Raw genomic sequence first — 14,807 nt, forward strand, 5'->3', positions numbered from 1 at the left:
CACAAGGGCATTTAGGTCATATTAGCTTAGCCTCTCATACAAAATCGAGGTTAGGGCTGTTAACGGATGCTTATCGATTCAAATACAGCAATATCCGAATCCAAAATTTTTATTTGATATTCGAATTCGACGGATGTTCTAAAACTCTATCCGAATTCGAATAATTTGTATATTAAAAAAAACATAATTTTTCCTTTTCCAACTGATTTTTCATTATTAAAAAAAAAAAAACCTATTATATATTATACTATGTATATAATATATATATATATATATATATATATATATATATATATTTTGAATTGGATACTATCGAAATCGAAATGTTAATATCCTAATCAGTATCCGATAAGGATTCGAATATATAAAAACTATCCGAATTCGAATCTGATATCTGAAATTTTTGGACAATATTCGACTTTTCGAATTCAAATTCGTATCAAATCTCGAATTTTCGAGCATCCATTGACTCCTCAAATCGAGGTAAGGGGACATGCCATCATTTTGAAACACAACAGTTCACTCTAATATTGATAAAAAATTGGAGGGGAAATGTCTATATCACCCTAATTTCTTTTCAAATAAAAATATTTAGACAAAATAATAGAAATTTATTAAATGGTAAATGGACTGGTAACAAAATAAGTATATTTCTTCTCTGTGTACGAATTTGGACAAAAAAAATAAAGTTTTCAAGGACATCAAAAGAGCATTTTACATCATTAAAAATAATAATTGATTATTAAATAAAAATATTTAATATTGATATATTTTAAAAATTATTTGGGGGAGCTTATTAGTTTTCTCACTAACCAAGTTATGCATTGAAAATTATGTTAATATAAATTATTTTAAATGATAATAATTAAAGGAGAGAGGGACATCCTTTGTTGCAATATTATCAATTTAGGAAACTTAAAAAATTTATAAAAAAAAATCCACACCAACCCTCCTTCCCAAATTTGGAAAACAGACCTAATAAATATACAATATAATCATAAAGAATTTTTTGTATAATGCCATTTTTCAAAATATCTATATGGATCAATTTGTCTAGTTCAGAATTTGGAAACATAGTGTAGAAATTGTACTATACATACAGCAAGAGAGCAGATTTGATTGATAAAATGAAATAATTTATTGACTTTTATTAATATATATGTACGAGTACTTTACCATTTTTTGAACTTTCGACTTAAATCCATCCATAGGACAGTATGCAATCCGTGCTCATCCTTCCCCCAACTAACAAGAAGATTTTGATAGAATTGTCATATGATTTAGCTCATCTTTTATAAAAGAGAATTCCACCTGTTCTGAAAGAAAATTGATCAGACACTACATGAAAATTGAAAATTTTGACAAGAAAATTCAACAACCAGAGCCCATAAATTTTAGAAATTGAATTTTGACAGCTCATGGTCGTAGAAATTTTTGAGTTCCCCAATTCGACAACTTAGAGTCATCAAATTTCTCCCATCATCCATTAATTTGACAATTTCGATCCATCGAAAAAAAAATTGACAACAAAAAATTCAACGTCTTAGTTCGTCGAATTTTATGAAATTTGGCAGCCCAAGGCTGTCAAATATTGGTTTTTATCATGTTGTGAGAAACATTACACAACCACATAGAAGAAAAATTCTAGTGTTGTGTCTAACAAGGGCTTAGATTAAATATATGGGAGGATATATCCCAGGAAACTGATTCCTAGGAAACTTGTATTTCACTTCCCATCTCAGCACTAGCCTCTCTAAGATGTTAGAAAAGTCCAGCATATATGTATATGCAAAAGGAAAAAAAAAATTATTCATAGGAAACTCAATCCAAGATTTCACATAATCACAGATTTACCAAATTGAGTCCATCTATTGGGATTCTATGAAATATTGTATTGACGTTTCTACATGATTTTTTTTTTTATAGTGAGAGCACTAAAACAATTTTTCTCATACAAAAGAAAATCCAGGAATTCACACATGATCCTTAAATGACCAATCACATGAACCCATTACGCGAATTAGTCAAGAATTCTGTCTCGAGAAACAGTAACATCCTTTTCCATCGGATTGGGGAGGCAATAAAGCGTTGGGTTAACGAGAGCTCAACTGGGAGGGACAGAATCCATTCCCCCACTTGTATTGACGGCATCCCCAAATAACAAAACTACCTCGTTAGGCTTCGTGGGATTGGTCATCCAGGATCATGTTAAATCCTAAACTTACTTTTTTTGTGAACACAAATTCTCTCAAAGAGCACATAAACAGACAAAGCCAAACCTTGAAGAAGACAATGTAAGTTGGAAGGAGTGTGTTCCAACTTCAAACCACTGAAGTTTTAAAACCAAACAAAGTCATAAAAATGAAACAACAATCCACTTATCCAAAAAAAAAAAACCCTAACCCTAGAAAGATCTCTTAGTTTCTTTTGTTTGGAAGTCAATACCCGAACCAGAACCCATGCAAAGTGGTGCAATGCAACCCAAGCACACCACAAAGTACGAATCATGTAAGGTGCGTTCTTGACTTCTCTAGTTTCTTTCTTTTACAACTTTAAAATCCACTCCTTGTCTTGTATTGTTGCTCTTCTGTTTATACTGCAATAATAACAAACAATCAAAACTGAGAACAACTTTGAAAATTATACCCAAACAAGACTACTAAAAGCGAGGGCATTTAATTCATTAGAAGGGATTCATGGAAACGTTTCCTTTCCACTTTTTCATACGTTCTTTGGGGTTTGGAAAATGGAAGATACCACTTGGAGTGCAGTTGGAACTTGGAAGGAGAAATTATACATCGAACCAACCATTATAAACTAAAGTTTTTAATGCTCAAGAACAGTTTCATAAAACAATGATATTCTTAAAATAATAAGAAATAAAGATAACCAACATCCCAACCCTAAGGACTTTATATGTATAAGCATTGAAATCATCCTCCTAAACCATGAAGCTCTTAAAATTGTAAACCCAATATAGAGAAACCCTAAAATAGAATATTCAAAAAATATAGTAAAGCTTAGACGATTTCTATGAAGACATGGTTTTCAATTAGGGTTTGATTGTAAATTACGAGGAATGGTTGTTTGCTTTTGTTTATTTGTGTTTCCTTGCACGTGCTAGGTTTTCTAAACCTTTAGGTGTATTTGAACTCCTTTTGGTTTGTTTGTATTGTATTAATCAATCAAGAAAGATATTATATGAATCCCATCCATAAGAATAGTATTCGAGATATTTATTTATAGACCCTAATAAGTAGTAGAACCCTTTATCTAGAACTTCTAAACCCAATTTAGAGATCCCCTAAATCATAAATGTACAAGGAGTGGTGCTGGAGTGACTGAAATTCAGTGTGTTTCACACTATGCGGCTGTGGAGGTGTGCATGAATGGAACCATGGATGCTTTTCATCAATGTGCATAGAACCATAGATGCTTTTCACTCGTATCTCAATGAAAAACATCCATGGTTCCGTACATACATCCATGTCTACATAGTGTGATACACATTGAGTTTTGTTGTCAGTTCAGCATTTTCCATGCAAAAGATATTGACTTGCCCTACTACAACACCCTCAAGACCTTCCAAAGAAGCACTATAAATGAGAAACTTTTTACTCACAAAAAAATCAACCTAGGATTTCACAGATTCTTAGATGACCAATCACATCAAGCCTAATGAGTATAGATACAAGTGGTTCATGTGATTAGTCAATCTGGGATTCTATGAAATACTGGCTTCGTTTGTCTCTGAGAAAAATGTTAGTCCTCCTTAAATTACAAGGCACCAACTACTACACCATGTAAAAGACTTCAATAGTTGTCAAGCATTACACAATAAGAGCATGAAATGATAGACTCAATGGAAACCTTGAATGATTATAAATTCAAAAGATAATGCTGAAGTAGCATTAAAATATACATCATGGGGGATATTTCTGATGTGGATGTAAGTAAGAACCATAGATGCTTTCATCGAGAACTCACTTGTATCTCAATGAAAAACATCGATGGTTATGTTGCACATCCATGCCAGAAATGTCCCCCACGATGTACATTACAATGATACTCCAATATGACTCAAATTCAAAATCCAAATGCACAAGTTTTAAATTTGACTCACTTCATATATTAGGCTATCCAGTTCATGCATCATTGCTTGTAACTGCGGCTTTAATCCTTTCAACAGTGCACGCAATAAGATTGTTAACAGTAGCCACTGATCCAAGAGAGAGTTTTGCAGTTGGAACCGAATCGACTAAGATTTGAAATGCGACTGTCAGTAGAGATCCACCAGATCCAACTTCAGTAATTCCACCTCTATTTACTGTTAGCCCATCGGGGAGTATAGCAAAACCAGAGGGAAGGAGTGCTACATAGTCTGGGTCTCCTCCATTTAAAACCACGTTCATTGCAACAATATCAACAGGAGCATAGATTACAAAAGAGCCCGTTGGATCGGTGCTACTCTCTTGTAATATCAACATGTTGCTCTGGCTAGAATTTGGAGTCTACATTTTAATATTATAAATAATTTAGTCAGTTAATATGTTAGGTTCATATAAGTCTGTAAGTTGTATAAACATGTAAACATAAAATGCAACTTACATTAACTCGCAGTAGAGAAACACAGTTACCAGGATCTCTGCCATTAGCAATATGTGCCATTTCTTGAACAGCACCGCCATTAGAAAGAATGTCCCACTGTGATTGTAACAAAAAATTGACGTGCCAGTAAGTAAAGAACCAGATTTCTTGAGAATTTGAAATTCAAGGTATCAAATTTGGGTACAAGAGTCTTTTAATCCTTAATCATTCACAAAAAATTATGACTTGAATTAATTAGCATGCCCTCAAGTGTGTGTATTTTTTTTTTTTTTTTTTGAATGAGGACTCCTGACATTTTAGTGCACCCTCCTCTACCCCCGCCCAAGGTAAATTCTGAGACAAATTCCTGAGGATGGGCCCTAAGAGGGGATTCAAACTGAAGACCTCTGTTTCTTGAGACGTGGTCTTGGTCATCTCACCAACCCTCAAACCTAGGGTGCTTAAAAAAGTATGCAAGATAGTCATTATTTATCATGCATGAATATAGTGTATGCTCTCATCATCCATGTCTCTCTTAGTGAAAAATGTGCATGAGCTTGCTTTCAATGCCATCAAATGGCATAAATACATGATCATGAATGGTCAGATACACATACTTCACCTGATGATTTGGTAGATTGATATGCAGATGTGCAATAGATTAAGAACATAAATATGCCATCAAATGGCATAAATACATGATCGTGAATGGTGAGATGCATATACTTCATATGACGATTTGATAGATTGATATACAGTTGTGCAACAGATAAGAACATAAATATGAAGATGAAATGATTTACAAGTACATTAAAGATCAGTTAATACATTCCTAAGTTAGGGCATGATTATTGAATAGGGTTACTAAATACATAAGGAACTTATGTTAGTATGTTGTTTGTTATTTATTCACAACTGAAAAAAACATATAAGTTATTAAAAAAACATATAATTAACATTTTCATTTGCATAATTGAGATTTCTTCAAGTTGGCTCATTTTTGTCTAATGATCCATCTTAAAAAAGGTGACTAATTCTACAAAAATTCTACCTCACTTCTAAAGTTCTCATCGCGAAGGAAATTGAAAACTCTCTTTGGTGGGACTGGAAGCCAGAAGGAAGTAGCTGCACTTAGCACAATACCAGGAGGCCTGCCGGGATCATCTATGCTTTTTCTAGTCATGACCCTTACATCTTCAGCGCCACTTCCTGATAATGTTGTCCATGTATGAGCAGTAGAAGCACTCACACCAGAACAAAAACTCATCACCATTCTCTCTGCCAACTTCAACATACTTTTTCGCCCTTCTTGACTTGTGATCACTGTAAAGTAAACAAGGAACACTAGCTAATAATTAAAATGAACATCATTAACTTCCTTTAATTTCTTTTTATTTGTGATAAATGAAAATTCCAATAAACATGAAACGGATTAAAGAAACAGGTTTTATTATACTTAAGAGTTTACTTCAATAAAAAAAGAATCATTTATTACCACCAACATCTCCAGCGGGCATGTTACTAGCCATAACACTTGCAAGGCGTTCACACTGTCGATCTAGTGTAGCAATCCAACGCTTTGCCCCAAACCCAAGGCTGGAGTTAACCAGTGTTCTATATATACTATGAACTGCTTTATCATCCACTTCTACATGTTCGACCCATATGACCTAGGAAGTTTACATTAATGTCATCCACCAATTAAGAAAATATGTGCTATTAATTGAATTGAAGGGGAATTATTTGGAATTTTAATTTTATTTCAAATATGTATTTACCTTGGAATAACCATTTGGCATTTCTTGGATTAAACAACCTGATGGTCTTCTCCGACATCTCAATATCGGGCTAGGACGCAAATGATCCAAGGAAACATCGACCACCACCCAAATTCCCTCAGCATGTTGTTTACAATACCTTACAAAGAAACTCTCTCGAGTCGGAACAAGAGGTGAAGGGACTTGAAATTCTGCTGTCATCTAATAAAATCAAAACATTGGGTCATTTTAGAATCTAATAACATTTGGGATTTAATGAAATATTTTCAAGTTGGATTTTGCCCAATTTTACTTTTCTGCCCAACAAAATTATGAACTCCGTCTCTCTCAAAGTACATAAAGATAAGATGAATTTCTGATTACCACTTGAAGAGCTCCATTATAGTTTCCTGCTACGCCGGTTGATAGGACTTCTAGAGTCATGGCTCTTGAAATAATGCTAGAAAATATATTCGACCATTGATTCTGTTGATCAGAAACGGAAAATTGTGAGCAAAGCAAGCTTTATTAATAATATGGAGATATAAATGTTTCTTTTTTGTTCATTGGTATAAACTCAATGATCATATAGTTATTCCAAGGAGAATTTTTCAGTTGTGCATAAATAGACCTTTCCTTGTATCATTTCAAAATATTTGACAAATTGGGTGGATATGTAAAAGACATTTTTTGTTTTCCATCGCTTTGACATGTATAAAAAAATATTATGAGTTTCCATTTATTAGGACATTTTCAAATCAAAACTGTTGTTTAGTAATTAAGGTTGAATTAACTTACCACATCCATGAGGATCTCAACGAGGTTAATGTGATTCATGATAACAACGGCAGTTTCTCGAGAAGCTTCTGACTTCAGTCCAAATGGCTTTGGCCCAATTCCCCTCGGGAATGTTTGCATGTACTCATCTTCACTTAGAATTTCATAAGTATGATCAAGACTATGTACCCACAACGGTTCCCCTAGTTGGGCCATTCTTATAAGTTCTTCCATTGCTGCAACTGCAAGTTCAATGATCACAGGTTTATCTGCCTGGATAGGACCGGAGACCGACCTAAGGAGATCTCCCGCTCCATATAATTCACTTCCGATTCCTCCGAAGTTCCCAACCCCAAGGTCAAGTGAGCGAGGAGGACCCTGAGAAGAAAGAAGAGGGTACGAGAGCATAGGCTTGCCAACGTATTTTGCAGCTATACCCGAAATCCTATCGATCTGTAACAAAGGAAGACAGTTTAATTTTCATTATAATGAACATCTGTACCTCTCCTAAAGATAAATAAGAACGAGAAAAGTCTCTCCTTTCTTCACTACCTCTTCTCTTAGTCGAGCATTCTCAATCCTCAAATGTTGCTCGTCGAATGACATCTCACCCATAGCAGTTGGGCCACCACAGTTGGGACACGAGGTGTTGCTAAGAGCTTCTTTGAACCTCATGTTCTCTGCTCGGAGTTTATCGTTCTCCCCTCTCAGTTGTGTGTTTTCATGGCGCTCATGCTGGGTCTGAAAAGGTTAGAATCTAAAATTAGCAAATTTAGCTAAGCAATGTTTCCTAAAGCAACAATTCTTCTGATTCTTATCCCTTATCCAAGTTTTGATCATAATCCAATTCTAGAATCCAATGTTATGTTTGTTTTGCAGTGTAGAAGCACTTCTCCCACAATCAAAAACATAAATTGGCTACAAATATAGAAATTAGGGCCAATAAAAACAAGATTTATTCTAGATTCCGGCGAGAATAGTTAAAAAAGAAAGAAATATAGCTTTTCGAAAAGCACCACCACTAGTCTAGGAAATGCGGCAAATCAGGGAATAGTATAGCCAAAACAAGATTTTGAATTCTCAAAATCATTTTTCAAAATTTATAACCAAAGAAAATTCCCAAAACATGCACAACTTCTGTTAAAATTCCCATTTCAGTATACTGTTCATTTTATTTCCCTAAACATGAATGAAAATGAAGTAGCAGATCACAAGTATGTATCCTAATTTAAAGTGATGATTTGGCTGATAAAATTAAAACGTTAGGTAGATCTTCACAGGTATTTTACTCTAAAAGCGACGATCTCGCTAATAAAAATTAAAACATTAGTAGTGATATCGTGACTTAGTCAATCAGATATATCGTAACATTTTTAACAATGAGATATACATATTTATTCTAAAAGTGACGATCTCGCTGAAAGTTAATTCCCAAAGCATGCAGATCATTTTTTGGGAATTAAAATGAACAGTGTACTGGAATGGGAATTTTCCCATATTCAGCACATGAAATTGTAATTTACAATTATAACAATCCTAAATCAGAAAAGAGAGTCAGGATCTAATAATCTCAACCAAAAGTGACCTAAAACATACACCATTTTTATATTAGAGAACATAGTCAAAACCTTAACTGGAGTCTATGCAAAAGCTTTTACCTTCATTTGGGTACGTTTGTTTTGAAACCAAAACTTGATTTGTAGAGGCTCTAATCCCAATTCACGGCTCAGCTCCTTCCTTTGCTTATCATCCGGGTGAGGACACTCTTTGAAGAAACTGGAAAAAGAAAACAATGGGCTTAGAATCAAATATGTTGAAAGAAGAAAAAGACCTTCCATTGTATTTTCTTCAATATAGTTATTTAAGATCTTAAGCTTTGCATAACAGAAAAAATATATATCTCTTACGCTTCCATTTCTTGAATTTGATGCTGGGTGTGACGATGGTAACGCTTTTTTCGGGGACGCTGGTTTGGATCTTGATCGTCACCTGATGCGCCTTCAATGTTTTCACTGCCTGATTTGCTTTCAAATTCATCCTCTCTGATCTTCCCAATTTCACTTTCGGGGGTGTTTTGGGTCATGTCGAGTAGGTTGTGGTGACCCTCAAATATGTTTGGCTGGAACATATTCTACAGATCCTTAAGATTTCCGAAGCTACAAAGCTATGGTTGCTCAATCTACCAAGAAGAATGAATGTTAACCATCCACAAAGAAAGAAGACTGTAAAACCAACTTATATATGGAGATAGAAATTAGAAGTTGAAAGAAACAAAAAATAAAGGATGAAAGAGGGGAATAAAAGTTATCAAAACCATGTTGAGACTATGATATATCAACTTTAGAAGCAGTTGAGAAGAATTTGTAAGGCAATACATAGATCTACCCTACTTTCTCCCTCTTAGAAGACCTATGTTGAAAAATGTGTCGATGACATGCAGTTAACCCAAAGTTGTAGGACAGATCTCTCTCTCTCTCTCTCCTCTGCAAAAGAAGACCCTTTTCTCTAATTTTGAGAATGATCGCCCTAGAAAGGGCCCTCGGCTTAATTTCTTTTTTTAAATACCAAAATCCACATTTAGACCTCTAAAATCTGACAATCTATAACCTAAACAAGGAGAGAATGAAACACTAAGTCCAAATAGAAAGATGAAGAGAGAAAAATAAGTCTAATATACAGAACCAATTATAGTCTTACAATCCCATTAAAAAGAAAAGTAAATCAAACAAACCCAAAATCCACAGAAATGAGAATAGAAACATGAAAGGAATTATTCAAGAGAGAGAGAGAGAGAGTATGAAGTGCTGACCTGACTGAGCGTAAGCTACTAAGATGACCCAAATCCAGCAACCTTTCCCTTCCTTTCCATCATCAGCGGTACATATATTGCCGGGATCATTATTCCATCAGGAATATCAGTCATCAGAAACCCTAAAATCTCTCTCTCTCTCTCTCTCTCTCCCTCTCCCTCCCTCTCTACGTTATATATTTTTCTTTTGCTTCTCAAAGTGTCTTTTAACTTTTAAGGTTTGTTTTGGTTTCTTATATAAGACCTTAGCAAGTGTAGGTAGCGTTGAGTAGATTCTCGACTGTTGTCTGAGCAACCCTGATAGGACTATTAAAAGTAATAAGCTGGCAGAGATGACCAAATTTCAAAGGGGGGTTTGAATCCTATCTGTCCTCACGTGCCAATGCACGAGAAATAGTACAGGTGAAGGTTGACGATGTGATACACAAAATTCTATCAGACTGAAGCAGAAGAAAAACGAGTAACGCTTACGAAGATCTCGGAAGAATCCAACGTCTCCCTTCTTCACCTGTTCTATCTGTCTGAAAAAAAAAAAAATTAAAAAATTAAAAAAGAGAGAGAGAATATATCAATAAATAGCGTGGAAATAAAATATGAGAGACATGATCACATGAAAGAGAAAAAAAAAATTCTTAGTAGATGTTAAAAAGGGTAGTTTTCATGAACCACTCATCTTTAAAACTGGTTAGAGAGAGAGAGAGAAGAGAGAAGAAGAAGAAGAAGAAGAAATTGTTATGAAATACCTATTTGTATGGATGTTTAGATCAAAAGCAAAAGAACCCTTGCAAAGCTGTTTAGAGACCCAAATGAGAGACTGACCAGATCTGGTTTTCAGGCTATTTGATGACCGGAAAACCACTGTTTTCCTTCTTTGACTGTGGTTTTGAGGAATTTTGTTTTGGGTTTTGAGAGAGTGAGGGAGAAGCTATGAAGAAACGATGAAGAAGAAAAGATGGAGACGAAAGAGACCTTTGAAGAAGAAGAGAAAGGGGGAAGAGGTGGAGAAGATGTGGCAGCGAAGAGTAATTGCAGAGCGTATAAGAGGGTGGGATTGCATTTATGGAGCGAGCGAGAGGTGTAAATGCTGAGAGAGAGAGAGAGAGAGAGAGAGAGAGAGAGAGAGATTATCTCATATTCTCATGCTTATTTTTCGACTAATGATAATCTGATGCACCTATTTTCAGGCGTCCTCACACATGCCTGACCTGGCAGTTACAGAACCATAAATCTTTTTTGTGTGTATCCCGATGCAAATGATCGACGGTTTTGTGAGGAGAGCGTCTAATAAAAAGCGTTCGGTTGTCACGACTCTTATTTTTCTTCTATGGTTATAAGACTTAGACTTATATATGGAGAAACGAACGGCGGCTATCAAACTACGTAATTTTCAACCATAGTCTTAAAACATGTCGAGTCAACTCTACTCGGTCGATTTTCCAGTAGACTCGGGATCGCTCCTCAGTCATTTTAATTAATTAGTCTAGCTAGACTACTCGGAATATCACCAACATAAGCTAAAAAACTGGGTGGAATCGTGATTTTTGACGCACCCTCTGACCCATGCCCCCTAGCTAGGTATGGGCTAGCACCATAGATTTTTTTTTTTTCTTGAGATATGTAATTGTACATCCTCATAAAAATGTGCAATTGTGTATCCCGAGAAAAAATTTATGGTTCTAGCACATGCCATGTCAAGGGGACGTGTGTCAGAAGGGACATCGAGAAATCATTGTTCAACTAGGTGAGTTAGGTTGTTATATATATTTTCTAGTATATTAATACACCAATCTATAAGTGAAAATTGTTTAGTTTCAAGGGTGAATCTCCCTTTTGGCACGTTGAATATGACGAAATTTCAAGTTTGATATACTATTCATTTTAATTCCCAGAACATGTATTCATTATTTTTCTAACCTACAAACTTGTGAGTTCATCACTTTTAATATCTAAGAATCCATAGTTATACCAGTGAATTCATTGATTATAAAAGTGACAAATTCACTCAAAATGCATGTTTTAGGAATTAAGATGAACCGTATATCAAAATCGGACTTTGGACAAAAGTTGCGTTAGTTTCAAAAGAGTGGTGTGTTTTGAGTAAAATTTGGTGTGCCAATATAATCCTTCTTATTTTTGAGCACTCAACGTATGGTATGCCTACAGAGAAACATCAATTTTCCTCGAGTATACAACAGTTTATTTGGAAAATAATATATTGTTCTATGCACACCATTACATCAACACAACATTGTAGGAAGTCAATTTAACATTTTTGTTTTTCCTGAAAAATAAACAAATAAATAAATAAAATTTTCAATTTTATAATACAAATGTATATTTAATTATTTTATATACTGACCGAATCAACTCAAGAGTCTACTCTTGAGTACTTGAGTTGACTCGACTTGTTGAAAAAGTTTAAAACTATGTTTCCAACCTTGTTTTTACTCGTATCTTAATTTAATTACTTTTCTTCTATTATGTTAAAGTTTGTATTTTTTTTTTTTTTAAATATTTTTTATTATTGATAAACTGGGGTGAAAGTTTGTATTAATGGTTTATTAATTTTCATCTTCTTTTCACTTGAGACAAAAAAAAAAAAAAAACATAAACACATTAATTGATACTTACATCCTCTGGTATTGCTAGTTGGAACAATCTTCCGAACCCATTGACCCATTGAGCCTACCCTAGTGGGAAAAAACTTAGTAAATCAGCTCAGTCTGATTGGCGATTTATAGACATTATCATCATGGGCTTGGATCGAATAAATGGGTCTCTTATTGTTAACGAAACCCATGATTAAATATGCAAATACAATAACAAAATACTACCAATCAACTTGATTATAGTGTGTAGGTCCATCAGGCGTGGGATAAACATTGATGGTATTTGTGGACCCATAACATTTTTGAGATATTTGTATCCTACTTTTGATAAGGACAAACAGTTTAAAGGTGGCAACATAACTTTTCTCAGAAAAAGAAGAAGAGATGAACAAAGAAGCAAATCTATGCTATTAATGAGTCTTCTTTTTATTTATTTTTGAAGAGAGAAATAAATACAACTAATTATATAATCATACATATACTGTTAGATTCCAATTTACCTATGGATCAATGATAATGTATGAGCATGGTAAACTAATTTATAATAAATAAACTTTCAACTACTTATATTTTCAAATTTCACGAAAGCACTCAAAATTGAATTGTATTTGACTCGCATGCATCATGTCCTCATTAGTAATATTTTCAATTTAAGTGATCAACTTTTCTGGAATTACTGCATAGGTGTAATTATTTTATTTGAATTTTTTGTTTTTTTTTTTGTTGGTATTTTTGGAACTTCTTGAATTTCTTAGAAACTCTCTTTGCTCGTTATTGTACTCTTACCAAAACATAATTTTATGTGTCTCATAAGATATGCATCATTTTCTCATTAATAATATTATCAATTTTAATTGACAAAATGATTTTTTATTTGGTACTCCACTACAAGTAATCAAGACACTTTTTTGTTGTTTGAAGTTCATGTTGTTATACGTATAAAAGTCATCAGTAAAAGTTTTAGTGACAAAATTTTTAGTAGCAACGTCTTAAAAGCGCCACTAAATTTTTTTTTTAAACCACATCAGTAAGATCGCTACTAAAGTTCAAATAACATATAATGACGCTATCTATTTTTACTAGGATACATGTGGTTTTCAAACTTGAAATGAATCGAACCTTGCTAAAATGATCCAAATCTTCAACATCGACTGGAATTAATTTACATATTTTAGAAATATTCTTTTTCTTGTAATCTAGATTTATAGATGCCAAAATTTAAAAAAATGATCCATTAAAACTTATTAAATGTTTCTTAAGCCTCAGGCAATAAGAAAAGTGAATCCAATACTCAACCTAGCTCTCACAAAACAACCAAGCTCTACAAAATCTCAACCAATCAACTCAATTTGAATAAGTTTAATGAGATAGCTGATTACAATGGAAACACAAGCTTGATGGCCTCTATGACAATCATTTGGATTTATCTGAATTTTAAAACCAACTAAGAAAATTATGGCAAGCCATGATAGTTACATTTTTACCAAATGAATATTTGAACAACAATAGGTACAAAATAAACTTTTTTTTTTTTTTTTTTGCATATTAATATTTTATTGATGATTTCTTTTTTCATTTAGTGGATTCTATAATGTTTAGATCCAATACAAGATTTTTTTTTCCTTTGGCGCGTGGCACATACCAACCATACTGCACGTGTACAACAATTAAAAATAGACATTTTTTGTGGAGGGGCATATACAGATTCGAAGGTGTGACTTGGGAAGTAAATCCAGTCGCCCTTACCATCTCAACTAACACTTGGTGGGTCAATAAAATATTTGATTTTAATACAAATACACCTAAAGGTGGAGAAAATCAACTATTAAGTCTGCAATTATATAACCTGTGAAAACAAATGTAATTTTCTATAACAAAGAATTTTGATTTCTTCAATATATATACTACTACACCAAAATATTTTAAACATCACTTAAAAAAAAAAAAAAAAAAAACGTCAATTTTTTAAAAAAGAAATGATATCTAAAGTGAATTTTTCACAGGTGAAGAGATTCAAAAAGTGTGAAATTTAGACATTGATTTATGTTTGATCTTTACACGGCAATTTTTGAAAAAATTGGTATCTACAAGCTATCGTTTACGCACAATATTTCTTCTGAAGAATAGACATCACTCCTATAGACATTACTTTTTTCCTATAGACATCATTTAAAAAGTGATGTCTAAAGTCTTCTTTAAGTAGGTAATTATTATTTATTAATGGGTAAGATCGAATTACCCAACTTATTTAATTTAATTTTCTTATTT

General features: G+C 33.5%; 1 protein-coding gene across 1 annotated transcript; it reads right to left on the bottom strand.

Annotated features, from left to right (window-relative positions):
* Positions 1 to 2,280: 2,280 nt before the first annotated feature.
* LOC147387275 (homeobox-leucine zipper protein ROC2-like) lies at positions 2,281 to 10,964 on the bottom strand. The gene is made up of 13 exons (XM_086420782.1): positions 10,674 to 10,964; positions 9,931 to 10,451; positions 9,029 to 9,300; positions 8,780 to 8,897; positions 7,674 to 7,862; positions 7,143 to 7,574; positions 6,729 to 6,830; positions 6,366 to 6,566; positions 6,083 to 6,257; positions 5,639 to 5,910; positions 4,609 to 4,704; positions 4,124 to 4,511; positions 2,281 to 2,596 (listed from the first exon to the last, which is right to left on the bottom strand). The coding sequence occupies exons 3-12, from the start codon at positions 9,247 to 9,249 to the stop codon at positions 4,146 to 4,148; spliced, it is 2,172 nt and encodes a 723-aa protein (XP_086276908.1). The 5' UTR covers positions 9,250 to 9,300; positions 9,931 to 10,451; positions 10,674 to 10,964; the 3' UTR covers positions 2,281 to 2,596; positions 4,124 to 4,145.
* Between the last annotated feature and the right edge of the window lie 3,843 nt (positions 10,965 to 14,807).

The sequence above is a fragment of the Akebia trifoliata genome, chromosome 13 (genome assembly GCF_017979445.1).
Source record: "Akebia trifoliata isolate Shusen 1 chromosome 13, ASM1797944v1, whole genome shotgun sequence".
Classification (NCBI taxonomy): Eukaryota; Viridiplantae; Streptophyta; class Magnoliopsida; order Ranunculales; family Lardizabalaceae; genus Akebia; species Akebia trifoliata.